General features: G+C 34.5%; 2 protein-coding genes across 6 annotated transcripts; both read right to left on the bottom strand.

Annotated features, from left to right (window-relative positions):
* Positions 1–4,395: 4,395 nt before the first annotated feature.
* LOC135607219 (putative F-box protein At5g50220) lies at positions 4,396–10,739 on the bottom strand. 5 transcript variants are annotated; one of them, XM_065098858.1, is made up of 7 exons: positions 10,133–10,739; positions 9,986–10,034; positions 9,840–9,902; positions 9,325–9,440; positions 9,036–9,086; positions 6,765–6,855; positions 4,396–5,750 (listed from the first exon to the last, which is right to left on the bottom strand). In XM_065098858.1, the coding sequence occupies exon 7, from the start codon at positions 5,692–5,694 to the stop codon at positions 4,585–4,587; it is 1,110 nt and encodes a 369-aa protein (XP_064954930.1). In that variant the 5' UTR covers positions 5,695–5,750; positions 6,765–6,855; positions 9,036–9,086; positions 9,325–9,440; positions 9,840–9,902; positions 9,986–10,034; positions 10,133–10,739; the 3' UTR covers positions 4,396–4,584. The 5 variants fall into 5 exon arrangements, with proteins under 5 accessions (XP_064954930.1, XP_064954931.1, XP_064954932.1 ...); XM_065098859.1 differs by having other exon boundaries at positions 6,790–6,855; XM_065098860.1 differs by lacking the exon at positions 6,765–6,855 and having other exon boundaries at positions 10,133–10,227; positions 10,458–10,739.
* Positions 10,740–11,237: 498 nt separating this feature from the next.
* Positions 11,238–12,356, bottom strand: LOC135606657 (F-box/kelch-repeat protein At3g06240-like). The gene has a single exon (XM_065097711.1). It carries the CDS (start codon positions 12,354–12,356, stop codon positions 11,238–11,240), a length of 1,119 nt encoding a protein of 372 aa, XP_064953783.1.
* Between the last annotated feature and the right edge of the window lie 1,423 nt (positions 12,357–13,779).

Raw genomic sequence — 13,779 nt, 5'->3', positions numbered from 1 at the left:
GTTAGAAAATTAAAATCTGAAGAATTGACACTTGAAAGCAGAAAAAAATAACCAAATTTATAATACATGTTAATTTGCCACTGAACAAATTGTTAAGCCAGATTTTGCAACCGTTTTATCATTTTATAGAATTATTATTTTAAGATAAGCCTCTGATTGCATACATGGATACACCAGCGTATATAAGATGAATCAAAAGGTGAAGGGTTTTCACCAAATTATTTCAAGGTCAAAGTGGTAAACATAAGCCTCTGATAGCCACAAAAAAAAAGAGGATGTTTCGGCCTCCATATATGAAATGCAAAATATAAATAACTAGAAGAAAGAAATAGAAATCTCATGCTAATAAATACATATTTATTGGCATTCGATTCATTTGTGATCAAGAACACATACAAAAGCAAACTAAGATTTAACTCGTTTTACCATAATTTCTTCATGTATTTTTTTTAATGCTATCTACATGCTGAATATGCTCAAATATTGTGGTACATTAGAAAGCATACTTTTTTTACTTGTCCATTTTTTGAGATGTAATTATTATATCTTCAGTAAAAGTCACTTCAGTGTTTTGTCCTCTTCTTACATTGTTGGTTAATCCAAGACTAGAATCTCTATTCATTTCTTATTCTAGAGGAAAAGAATCATAAAATAAAATGCAGCTCTTAACAAAATTGATGAAAGGTCAATGTGACAGACATTAGATACATAGTGACCTGTACAAAAATGAAATACAAAGCAGTGTTAATAGGAAACTTTATATGTACAAACTAATTAAAAAATCCAAGGAGACTGTTGTTCAACGATATAAGATATGTATATACACACAATATATATCAAGCTTTGTAAGTAATTGAGTTGATGAGATAACATTGCCTATAAAGTTGATATGATGGCAGTAGTTGGCCCCATTGAACATAGCATTACATAGAACAATAGTTGTTGATGAAATGGTTATAAAAATTACCTGCATGAAGTTACTTCTGCCTTATCACTCTTAAACCAGATATCTCGAATCCTGAAGATTGTTTGAGAGAACAAACCTTATTGATTTCAGCAAGTACATGATTAAGCTTGAGAAATAAGAAATGGATGACATATTTACTGCTGCATTTATAAACTTTATGGTGGTGACAATTCATGATAGTGCATGTTGTAGATGACAAACATTAACATCATATAGCTACCTTATATTTCTGATAAGCAAACTATCGTTAGCAATACAAAAAAGAAAAAAAAAACACTAGAACATACTCTCACAAAGGAACAGGTTGAATGCATGCCAGCCATTGCTGAAAAAACCCAATTGCTGCTCCTGCTTATCATAGTTTATCGGATTTCTCCAGAACAAGACTGGTTATTCCTTTTTCCTGCATGCATTTTGCAACAAAATAAAAATAAAAATAAAGTTAACTATTCGTATATCACTATCCAGGGCGATTGTATAGAGGTGGTAACATAAAGATAGGTTAGGCAACGAACTTTATGTAACATAAAGAGAAATAACAACAATGATACAGTTTTATTGATTTCAAATCTCCATCGTTGCAGTTGTCATAGATTAGGTTACTAAAACATCGGTACAAGAATGCCATTAGGAGCTAAAAATCTATTTTTCGAGCACACAGTATACATAAAAAATAAGAAGAATTGGTGAGTCAATTCAAATATATTGCTAGGGTTATATTAGAAAAAGTTGGAACTGTCTTGAATAGCATGACCATCCTTACCCATAAAACAAAAGTTTTAACATCTTTCTGCTCATAATCTAGCAAATCCGGCATCATCCGTACCTGCAATACCAACAAGTCTTGTTTCGAGAATGCCCTTACAACATCATATCATAAACCATTTAAAAGGAAAGCCGTTGACATACCATTGAAGCTAGCATACCCCATAATCTATTTCCTGCAACTTCATTCGTTCTGAAAGTCGATCAGTGGTTCAAACATCACGACATTGGAAACAAAGAGAAACTATATCATCGAAGGTGGAAAAGAAATCGTAGCTTCCATCTACATACCTCATCCGACTACCCCATGGATTCCTTGGCCCGCCGGCTGGCTCCTCTCCCTCACTTCCACTGACGGCGTAGCAGATCATGATTGTTGGGCAGTACTGCAAAATAAGAGAAAAATAAAAGTGGTAGTCATGGTGAGAGGGACAAGGGTAGATAAATTCTACTACAACCGGAAGCCTAAGCGACGACGATCGAATCTCGACAACGACAACGATAATCACATTGATCAAGGCGGACGTTTGAGATCACCGAAAGGAGACGAATGGAGGTTGACTGCAACAGTGATTACCACGGCCGATTGAGGGAATCTAAAGGCGGCAGAGATCACCAGCTTGCAGGATCTCTCCGGCGGCGACGGGTTTGCTGGGTTCGGAGTCGCTAGGGATCATGACAAATGATATTTTTGTCCCCTTTGCTAAGTATGCAGTTTGAGATAACTCAACAAACTTGTTTTTGTTCTCATATTCGTTTTAGTTTATCTTTATTGATTGGTGCAAAGAATGTGTAACTCTATACCAAATGTCATGATTTTGGTCGGACAAATTAACTAATTTATCATTTTTTTTTGGACAGTCAAAATATTTAAATAAAAATTAATAATAATAATCAATCTTAATCTTATCCATGTGAAATTAATCAAAGATATTATATTTATAATATATATAATAAAAATAATTTTAAATATGGATCTAAAATATATATAAAAAAATTATGAATTCACTATCAAGATGTTATTGGTGTGTGAAAGGTTAAGATATAATGGCATTAAGTTAGTTTTTGATTATCTAAATTAGATATTGAGTCGAAGCCGAATAAAGTCCACCTTTTGCAATAGTCATAAGTTGACTTTGTCGATACCATTCTTACCCACTTCAATTTTTTCAAATCATGCAAAATTATATTAAGGGTATTTTTAATAATGCTTGTAGGATGTCCAAATTAAAATGAATTTAGATGATTCGATTTATACTCTTGCGAGAAAGTGGCATATCTTTTTATAACATATTTGGGAGAGTATTTTTATAATGAGCTCTTACTATTATTACTCTCGTGGTCGATGCTAGATACGGAGAAGGTGGCATGCCTCTCCCAAATTAACTATGATCATGGTGTATTGAATCCGAGATGAGAACACCTGATCTATTCAACTTAGGATTATAGTGTTGATCATGTGCTACCAAGACGTTGGCTATGTGGCACTAAGGATATTGACCATATTGAAGTATCTTCCATTCTTATTCCATAATCAAATAGCATCCATTATGAGGTGTGAGATCGCAGTCGAAAAATGATTCATTTTAACTAAACAACACTGAAACAAATCAAATGAGATCGATCGTTTCAATTGCATTTGTCTTAGAGATACGTTGAGTAAAATGGGTTAGGCATATTATTAAAATGTACTTCGAGATAATTCGATCGTGTATGTCATCGAACCTTATTAAATATTAATATATTATTAATTATTTAACTATCATATATATTTTTTTATTGTAGCATGATCATGAGACTGAAAAAAGAGTGTTTTTTTTTAGAAACCTAAAGAATTTTTTTGAATTTATGGAAGTACTATTGAGAAACAAATCATAGATTGGCACCATACTAAAAAAATTATAGTTATTATAAAATTGAGATATTCATTGTACGCTTGAAATCTTTTTCCTTTTTTATTAGACAACAGAATAATACTCAAGCTGGTTTCCGAGAACCATTCTATCATGAAAGAATTGATGACCATCAACTTGTTCACCAAAGAGAGAAAAAGAAGTGTTGCAGTAGATGTCTGTGACAACAAAATTCATCTTTCTCCAAGTTTCAACCTTGGAATTTTCAAGGGTGTGTTAAAGCACAGCGTTTAGCTTGATAATTAATTATATGATCCTCTAAAACACCCAAATAAATCCTCCATCATTATGCTTCGTTTATCATTAATATATATAAAGTTTTGATTTTTTTTAAAGTAAACAATCAAGATGGCATTTGATCCCAATATGTTATCAGTAGTTAAATCTATTACTAGGTAAGCTAGTTGACATTATAAAAAATATATTGGTTGAGGTCTTGAATCCTTAACACTTATAAATGGGTTTAGTATATCATCATCAGATTAATATTTTAAATATAAAATTAATGAATGAGCATTTAAATCTTCAACCTTTGAAGAGTGGGTATAGTACATTCCATCCATACCAATGTTTAGGTTTTAAGGTTGTGAACACATCCATTGTAAGTCATAAGTTTGAGGAACTCTCAAAGCATCGACTCCTTTGACAACCTATTCCAAAATGCAGTAAACAATACATTAGGCCAAATAGAGACGTAAGAACAAACCTCTTCACTTCAGGCCAAATTAGGAAGCATGCACAACACATCTGTGTCATGAGAATCCAATTATGATGACTGATCCAGAAATTTACATGATCCATATACTTAACAATTAAATCAATAAAAAACATCATAATTAATTCAGCAACCGATTCATAGCAAGAACTTCCAAGAAAATGAATCAATAGGGACCCCTAGCAAGAGATAGCTATGCGCTATGAATGGTCATGCATCAAATTCTAAAATGAAACAAGGCTTTCAACGATGACAAAAGCAATGAAATCATCACAAGCATGAAATACCTCCTCATGCTGCAAGCCCTTGCTCACCAGATCGTAGTAAACTAATCTTCGATAGTCACATATCAGAATCTTGCCATGGTTTATGAGAAGAGGCATAGGAGGACGTAAAACTCTCTCCACCTGGCCAACTCCCGTCGGCAATGCACACAGATGGAGATGAAACCTATGAATCCACACTCGGTGGGCACCCGACTCTTGCAGCATCCAAATATCCATCCAGTCTACCATGGCGAACCAATGGATAGCCAAATGAATGGTGCCTTCCATCTCTATCAATGAGTTGTTACCTCTCCCATGTTGGCGTTTAATATCTGGAAAAGGAACTTGTGTGAGCCTTTCATTGTCTAGATCAAGAGAGAGAATAATGTCTTCCAGGACGTTCTTTTGTGCAAGCCAATACATAGTTCCAGTTGCACTTGGTCTTCCCCAATTTAACAAAGTAAGCATAGCAAGAGCGCTGCTCACTTCCACCTTCCTCCATGTACTTCCACCAACAGTGAGTGCTTCCATCGCCAACGAGGTCGATCGGGTGCAGAACGTATGGATAACTTTGTACTGTCTTGAAACTGGATGATATCCTAAGCAAAAGTCCGAAAGAATTATATTTACACTGGTAAAATTATGCGGTAAGGAGAAGCTTTTGCAGGTGGCGGGGTTGTACAAGCAAACATCCAATTCCATGTAGATGTGGTAGAGGCAAAATAATCCATGGCAAGGAGGTGACATGACCAGCAGTGGGCGGCTGTGCCAGACGGCGACATGCTTTGCAACCCACGGTGCATCAACTACATCCAGGCGCGACAAGAGAGATCTAACGTTGGTAAAGTGTCGGTGAAATGTGAGGATGGAAGTAACTTCAGGGAGGAGTTGCTGTTGTTGCTGATGCAGTCGGACGAAGTCAAGGTCTGTTGTTATGGAATACCAGCATTTGCACACACACCGGAGTTTCAAGAGGGCCCTGGCCGGGATCCATGATAGTATCTCCATGAAGAGGTCCGATGGAAGCTCCGTCATCTCCACGTTCTTTGCAGGAGGTGCTTCAAACATGGCCTTCAAATTCAGAAGATCCAGAGACGAAATATCTTTTCTTTCTCCTGGTAGTCCTAAAAAGTCCAACAAATATAAAAATTTGAACCTTCAAATCTTAGATGATGTGGGGAAGGAACTCCAAATATGATGTATCATTATAGCACATTTCAAACATACAGAATTATCATACACATAATTATCCATTATCTTTGTTTTATTACATAGAATGGGTCGAACACTTAATAATATTTTCATTCTATCAACATAGATAAAGAGACTTCAATCCATGGGATGAGTACTTATTACACTAAGTGAAGTGAATGGAGTGGCGTCATTCATATGAAAGAAGGGAATATGGTACTCCGAGGAATGGATGCGGCAACCATCTAGTCCCTATACCTACCTTCCTCTTGTATCATTATTCATAATTTTTATTTAGTCTATGCACTTTCAAGTATACAAGAATTTCACCATAACTAGTACATATATATAAGAAAAATCTTTTTAAATACCAACCTCATAATATCAACTTTAATCTCAACTGATAATTAAACTAAAAAATTATTTAATCTTTAACCAGTGTTAAAATTCATTAAAAATAAAATCTCTTAAATTCGTTAGACCTTAAGACTAGCTTGAATTTGAGCTGAGCCCACGTTCAGTTCAATCCAATCGACCTTGAGTTGTTTACAAACATAACCTAGGCCTACTCCCCCAACCATCATCTCCCCTTCCCTTTTATTTCTGTATTTAATCATAATTTAAATATATATTTTTAAAATTTAAAAATATAAACAATTTACTTTGATGCTAACTAATTTAATATATTACATAAAGACATGAACATCATTAAATATCATTTATAAATTTTTTACTTCATTATATAAAATTTCAAAACAATTATTTAAAAATATTGATGCCAAAATATAAATATACATATATATATATATAATATATATATATAATATATATATATAACATTTTTATTGATGATATAAAATTGATGAAGATCAAAATTTTGTGAAATATTAAGTGAAGAATACATCAAGCAATAATTTTATTATTTAAATAAAAAACAGAGAACTTACAATCTCTTGAAAGTGATCACGTTACCTAGTCTTCCAATGAAGATCCTCAGTTACAGTCAAATTCCTCTCAAATTAGATGAAAGAGGGGTGTCTGCCAAGAATTATATAGGAGATGAGGAGGATCTCAACTGACGTAGGAAAGTGCATTCCATATTATTTTTATTTAAACAAAAATTAAATTAGTTATTTTTCACTAAGGTATTTATAAGTAGGAAATAAATGCTAAATGATTAGAAGTGTTCTATGAAAAATTAGATGGTAAATAATGATGATGAGGTGCATATCATTTATGGTTTTTCAAATTCATAAGAAACTATGATGATTAAATTTTTTACATCTCTTCCTTTGAAATTTGGTCCCCAAATTTGATTGACCTTCATTTTAACATCATATTCTATTTTCCATGTGGCTTCATTCGTTGTATGATATTGATAACAAATTTATTCCATAGATCATGCTTATTTCTTTCCAAATCTAGGTTGGCTACCAATTTACTTTTGGAGTACTGATACATTGTGTAGGTATCCACATTGACACCTGACACAGAATATCATGTATGTATACTAAGTTTGTGGCATAGCCACTATATATGCAACTTATGAAATCATTTATAAGACTTCAAAAGTATAAATAAATTGAAATAGACACTTTTTATAATTTTTCAATAGATACTTGTTGTTCAGTCCTCGCTTGCTGACAAACTATCTATTTTGAAATGTACTTGATTATGTCTATCTTCATACCTCATCACCAATACCTTTGGTGCAAATCATGATATATTTTAGTACTATCCAAATTTATGACAAATCTTGATTTATGGACTTCCTCCAATAGTTGCTTTTATATCATATGACTCTTTTAAACACATCATCCATGGTGGAATTTGATAGAAACATTGTCCATTTGTTGAAATTCTAGTCTTGAACATTGAGATGGTCCACCAACTATGGTTTTACATGTATTTCTATTTTAAGTTTCTGTAATTTTTTCCACCAAGAAAGATCATATCATAAAACCAGCAAGAAACTGATTAGGTGTCATACTTAATAATTCTAGTCTTACGCTTATTAAGGTAGAGAAAGGATAAAAGGGGATACAAAAAACATGTAAAGACATAGGCTAAAAAACATTCTCTAATACAAGTTGGTAGAAATATAGATTATGTAATCGGCAAGAAGGCATCCTTGTCCGACTCTTTTCTTCAAATCTGAGTTCTTTTATGAATCTTTTATTTATGTTTTCTCTGTTCCCTAATCCTTCCACCTATTAGCTCGATGACAGTAGCAATCGTGTTTGGTGAGTTTGTTAGAAAATTAAAATATGGAGAATTGACACTTGAAAGCAGAAAAAAATAACCAAATTTATAATACATGTTAAATTTGCCACTGAACAAATTGTTAAGCCAGATTTTGCAACCATTTTATCATTTTATAGAATTATTATTTTAAGATAAGCCTCTGATTGCATACATGGATACACCAGCGTATATAAGATGAATCAAAAGGTGAAGGGTTTTCACCAAATTATTTCAAGGTCAAAGTGGTAAACATAAGCCTCCGAAAGCCACAAAAAAAAAGAGGATGTTTCGGCCTCCATGTATGAAATGCAAAATATAAATAAGCAGAAGAAAGAAATAGAAATCTCATGCTAATAAATACATATTTATTGGCATTCGATTCATTTGTGATCAAGAACACATACAAAAGCAAACTAAGATTTAACTCGTTTTACCATAATTTCTTCATGTATTTTTTTTAATGCTATCTACATGCTGAATATGCTCAAATATTGTGGTACATTAGACAGCATACTTTTTTTACTTGTCCATTTTTTGAGATGTAATTATTATATCTTCAGTAAAAGTCACTTCAGTGTTTTGTCCTCTTCTTACATTGTTGGTTAATCCAAGACTAGAATCTCTATTCATTTCTTATTCTAGAGGAAAAGAATCATAAAATAAAATGCAGCTCTTAACAAAATTGATGAAAGGTCAATGTGACAGACATTAGATACATAGTGACCTGTGCAAAAATGAAATACAAAGCAGTGTTAATAGGAAACTTTATATGTACAAACTAATTAAAAATCCAAGGAGACTGTTGTTCAATGATGTAAGATATGTATATAGACACAATATATATCAAACTTTGTAAGTAATTGAGTTGATGAGATAACATTGCCTATAAAGTTGATATGATGGCAGTAGTTGGCCCCATTGAACATAGCACTACATAGAACAATAGTTGTTGATGAAATGGTTATAAAAATTACCTGCATGAAGTTACTTCTGCCTTATCACTCTTAAACCAGATATCTCGAATCCTGAAGAATGTTTGAGAGAACAAGCCTTACTGATTTCAGCAAGTACAATGATTAAGCTTGAGAAATAAGAAATGGATGACATATTTTCTGCTGCATTTATAAACTTTACGGTGGTGACAATTCATGATAGTGCATGTTGTAGATGACAAACATTAACATCATATAGCTACCTTATATTTCTGATAAGCAAACTATCATTAGCAATACAAAAAAGAAAAAAAAACACACTAGAACATACTCTCACAAAGGAACAGGTTGAATGCATGCCAGCCATTGCTGAAAAAACCCAATTGCTGCTCCTGCTTATCATAGCTTAACGGATTTCTCCAGAACAAGACTGGTTATTCCTTTTTCCTGCATGCATTTTGCAACAAAATAAAAATAAAAATAAAGTTAACTATTCGTATATCACTATCCAGCACAATTGTATAGAGATGGTAACATACAGTTAACTATTCGTATATCACTATCCAGGGCAATTGTATAGAGGTGGTAACATAAAGATAGGTTAGGCAACGAACTTTATGTAACATAAAGAGAAATAACAACAATGATACAGTTTTATTGATATCAAATCTCCATCGTTGCAGTTGTCATAGATTAGGTTACTAAAACATCGGTACAAGAATGCCATATTTTTCGAGTACACAGTATACATAAAAAATAAGAAGAATTGGTGAGTCAATTCAAATATATTGCTAGGGTTATATTAGAAAAAGTTGGAACTGTCTTGAATAGCATGACCATCCTTACCCATAAAACAAAAGTTTTAACATCCTTCTGCTCATAATCTAGCAAATCCGGCATCATCCGTACCTGCAATACCAACAAGTCTTGTTTCGAGAATGCACTTACAACATCATATCATAAACCATTTAAAAGGAAAGCCGTTGACATACCATTGAAGCTAGCATACCCCATAATCTATTTCCTGCAACTTCATTCGTTCTGAAAGTCGATCAGTGGTTCAAACATCACGACATTGGAAACAAAGAGAAACTATATCATCGAAGGTGGAAAAGAAATCGTAGCTTCCATCTACATACCTCATCCGACTACCCCATGGATTCCTTGGCCCGCCGGCTGGCTCCTCTCCCTCTCTTCCACGGACGGCGTAGCAGATCATGATTGTTGGGCAGTACTGCAAAATAAGAGAAAAATAAAAGTGGTAGTCATGGTGAGAGGGACAAGAGGAGAGAAATTCTACTAGAACCGGAAGCCTAAGCGACGACGATCGAATCTCGACAACGACAACGATAATCACATTGATCAAGGCGGACGTTCGAGATCACCGAAAGGAGACGAATGGAGGTTGATTGCAACAGTGATTACCACGGCCGATTGAGGGAATCTAAAGGCGGCAGAGCTCACCGGCTTGCAGGATCTCTCCGGCGGCGACGGCTTTGCTGGGTTCGGAGTCGCCAGGGATCATGACAAATGATGCCTTTGTCCCCTTTGCTATGTAAGTATGCCGCTTGAGATGACTCAACAACCTTGAGGTAGCTCGACTCGGACGTTTGAGATCACCGAAAGGCGACGAATGGAGGTTGATTGCAACAGTGATTACCACGGCCGATTGAGGGAATCTAAAGGCGGCAGAGATCGCCGGCTTACAGGATCGCTCCGGCGGCGACGGGTTTCCGGGTTCGGAGTCGCTAGGGATCATGACAAATGATGTCTTTGTGGCCTTTGCAATGTAAGTACGCTGCTTGAGATGACTCGACAACCTTGAGCTAGCTCGAGTCGAACCAAGCCCAAGCGTGCTTCTCGTTCAACAATTGGTCCAAGTCTTGGCCCATGTAAGTATGTTGTTTGAGACGGCTCAATTAACTTGAGTTACCTCGAGTCGAACCAAGCCCAAGTATACTTGTGCCATCCTACGGTTTAGATTGTATGATCATTCTATATTTCGTCGTATATGCAAACTTAGAATTCAATTTGTAAGTTAGCGACAATATATATAAGCTATCACTGTTAGTTGTTTAGTGACAACAAGAGTAATATTATCAATTAAAATATCATTCGTCATGATCCTAAAATTTTGGTCACAAAAACGAATATTAGTGACGATGCTATGACTAATTCATAATTCCAATAAAAAAAGAAATAGGGGGCCCTAAGAATGGTCATATATATTATATGCATCAAATTCTAAAATGAAACAAGGCTTTCCACGGTGACAAAAGCAATGAAATCATCATAAGCACGAATGACTACTTCATGCTGCAAGCCTTCGATCGCCGGATCGAAATAAACTAGTCTTCGACAGTCGCGCATCAGAATCTTGCCCTGATTGATGAGAAGAGGCATGGGAGGACGTAATTCTCTCTCCATCGGGCGTACTCCCCTCGGCAAAGCACACAGACGGAGATGAAACCTATGGATCCACAGTCGATGGGCACCCGACTCTCGTAACATCCAAATATCCATCCAGTTTGCCTTGGCGAACCAGTGGCTAACCAAATGAATGGTGCCTTCCAACTCTGTCAATGATTTGTGACCTCCATCATGGTGGCGTTCAGTTTGTGGTAAAGGAACCTCTATGAGCCTTTCATCATCTAGATCAACGGAGAGAATAATGTCTTCCAGGGTTCCCTGCCTCAGTGCAAGCCAGTACATAGTTCCAGTTGCACTCGGTCTTCCCATCTTTATCGACGTAAACGTGGTACGAGCGCAGCTCACGTCCACCTTCCTCCATGTACTTCCGCCAACAGTGAGTACTTCCATCCCCAACCCGTTCGATCGGGTGTCGAACACATGGATAACTTTATACTGTCTTGAAATTGGATGGTATCCTAAGCAAAACGCAGATAGAAGTATATCTTCGCTGGTGAAGTTTTGCGGCAAGGAGAAGCTTTTGCGAGTGGCGGGGTTGTAGATGCAGACGTCGGGCTCCATGTAGATGTGGTAGAGGCAAATCAATCCATGGCAAGGAGAAGATATGTTCAGCAGTGGGTGGTTGTCCCAAACGACGACATGCTTTGCAGCCCACGGTGCGTCGACTACATCCAGGAGAGACACGGCTGCTCCATCGTTCAGTCGCTTGTGAAATGTGAGGACGGAGGTAACTTGAGGGAGGAGTTGCTGTTGTTGCAGGTGAAATCTGATGAAGACAGGATCGGTTGTCATGGAGTACCAGTGTTTGCGTACACACCGGAGCTTCAAAAGGGCCCTAGCGGGGATCCACGATAGTATCTCCATGAAGAGGTCCGGTGGAAGCTCCGACGACGTCTTCTCCATGTTGTTGTTGGAAGCAGGCGCTTCAGACATTGCCTTGCAATTCGGAAAACCCCGAGAAGAAGTATATCTTCTCTCTACCTGTGGTTAATTACTTAGATGCATACAATTCCATCATAACCAATACGTATGTGTTACAAAAATCTTTTTTGAATATATACCTCATAATAACAAATTTATTATCAACTGATGATTAAATTCAAATTTTGATTAGTCTCTATCGAGTGTTTAAATTCATTATAAGTAAAATACATTAAATTCGATACCGAGTCTACTCTACCATATGACTAACCTGAATTCAAGTTGAAGGTTCTTGAATTTAATATGAACCAATCAATAAATTTTTTTTTATGATAAATCATTTAATATAGTACATAAAGACACGAAGAAAATTAAATGTTATTTACAAATTTTATTTCATGATATAAAATTTTAAAACAATTATTTAAATTAATGATGTTGAAATATAAAGATATAAAATATTTTTATCGAAAACATAAAATTGATAAAGATCAAAATTTTATGAAATATTAAGCAAATAAAATATTAAGCAATAATTTGATTATATATATATATATATATATATATATAAAGAGAACTTACAATCTCTCTATGGAGATCATGTTTGGCTAGTCTTCCATCCACATTCTTACTTAAAGTTAAATCCCTCTCAAATTAGATGAAAAAGAGAGTTGTCTATCATGATTTATATATTAAAAAAAAGGAGGAATGCATAAAACATTTTCCATATTAGTTTTATTTAAATAAAAATTTAATTAGTTATTTGTTACCAATTTATAATAAATAGGAAGTAAATGCTGATAATGAGATGTATTATATGAAAAATTAGGCAGCAAATTAGAAGGCAAATAATAATGATGAGGTGTGTATCATTTATGATTTTTTATATTTTTAAAAACATTATGATTATTACGTTCTCTCTAACCCATCTTGAAATTTGATCTCCAAATTTGATTAACCTTCTTTCTAATATCATATTCTATTTTCTAGCTGACTTCATTCTCTATATGATACTGATAATGAACATTTAATAAAAATATTATTTTTATTTCTTAGAACATGCTTGTTTGCTTTCAAATATAGATTGACTACTCCAAATAAGTAGCAATATATGTGTGGTGTACTAACACATGGAACATTATGTATGTTTACAACTTTGTGGCAAAGGCACTATATATATATATATATATATATATATATATATATATATATATATATATATATATATATATGCAATTGATCGAATCTGTTGTAACACTTCAAAAGTATCAATATGTTATGGAGCTAATTTCCTATTCCATTTGAATCACATATTATCTCTTATTGAAGAGATCTTTATGAAGAGATAATCTTTAATCTTGAATTCTAGATCTTTCTCTTTTGATTTAATTACAAGATCCAAGTTTAGTCTCATATTAGTAGTAAATAAAGATTT

This window comes from Musa acuminata, chromosome BXJ2-3, assembly GCF_036884655.1.
Source record: "Musa acuminata AAA Group cultivar baxijiao chromosome BXJ2-3, Cavendish_Baxijiao_AAA, whole genome shotgun sequence".
NCBI lineage: Eukaryota > Viridiplantae > Streptophyta > Magnoliopsida > Zingiberales > Musaceae > Musa > Musa acuminata.
This window is presented reverse-complemented; position numbering and strand designations above follow the sequence as displayed.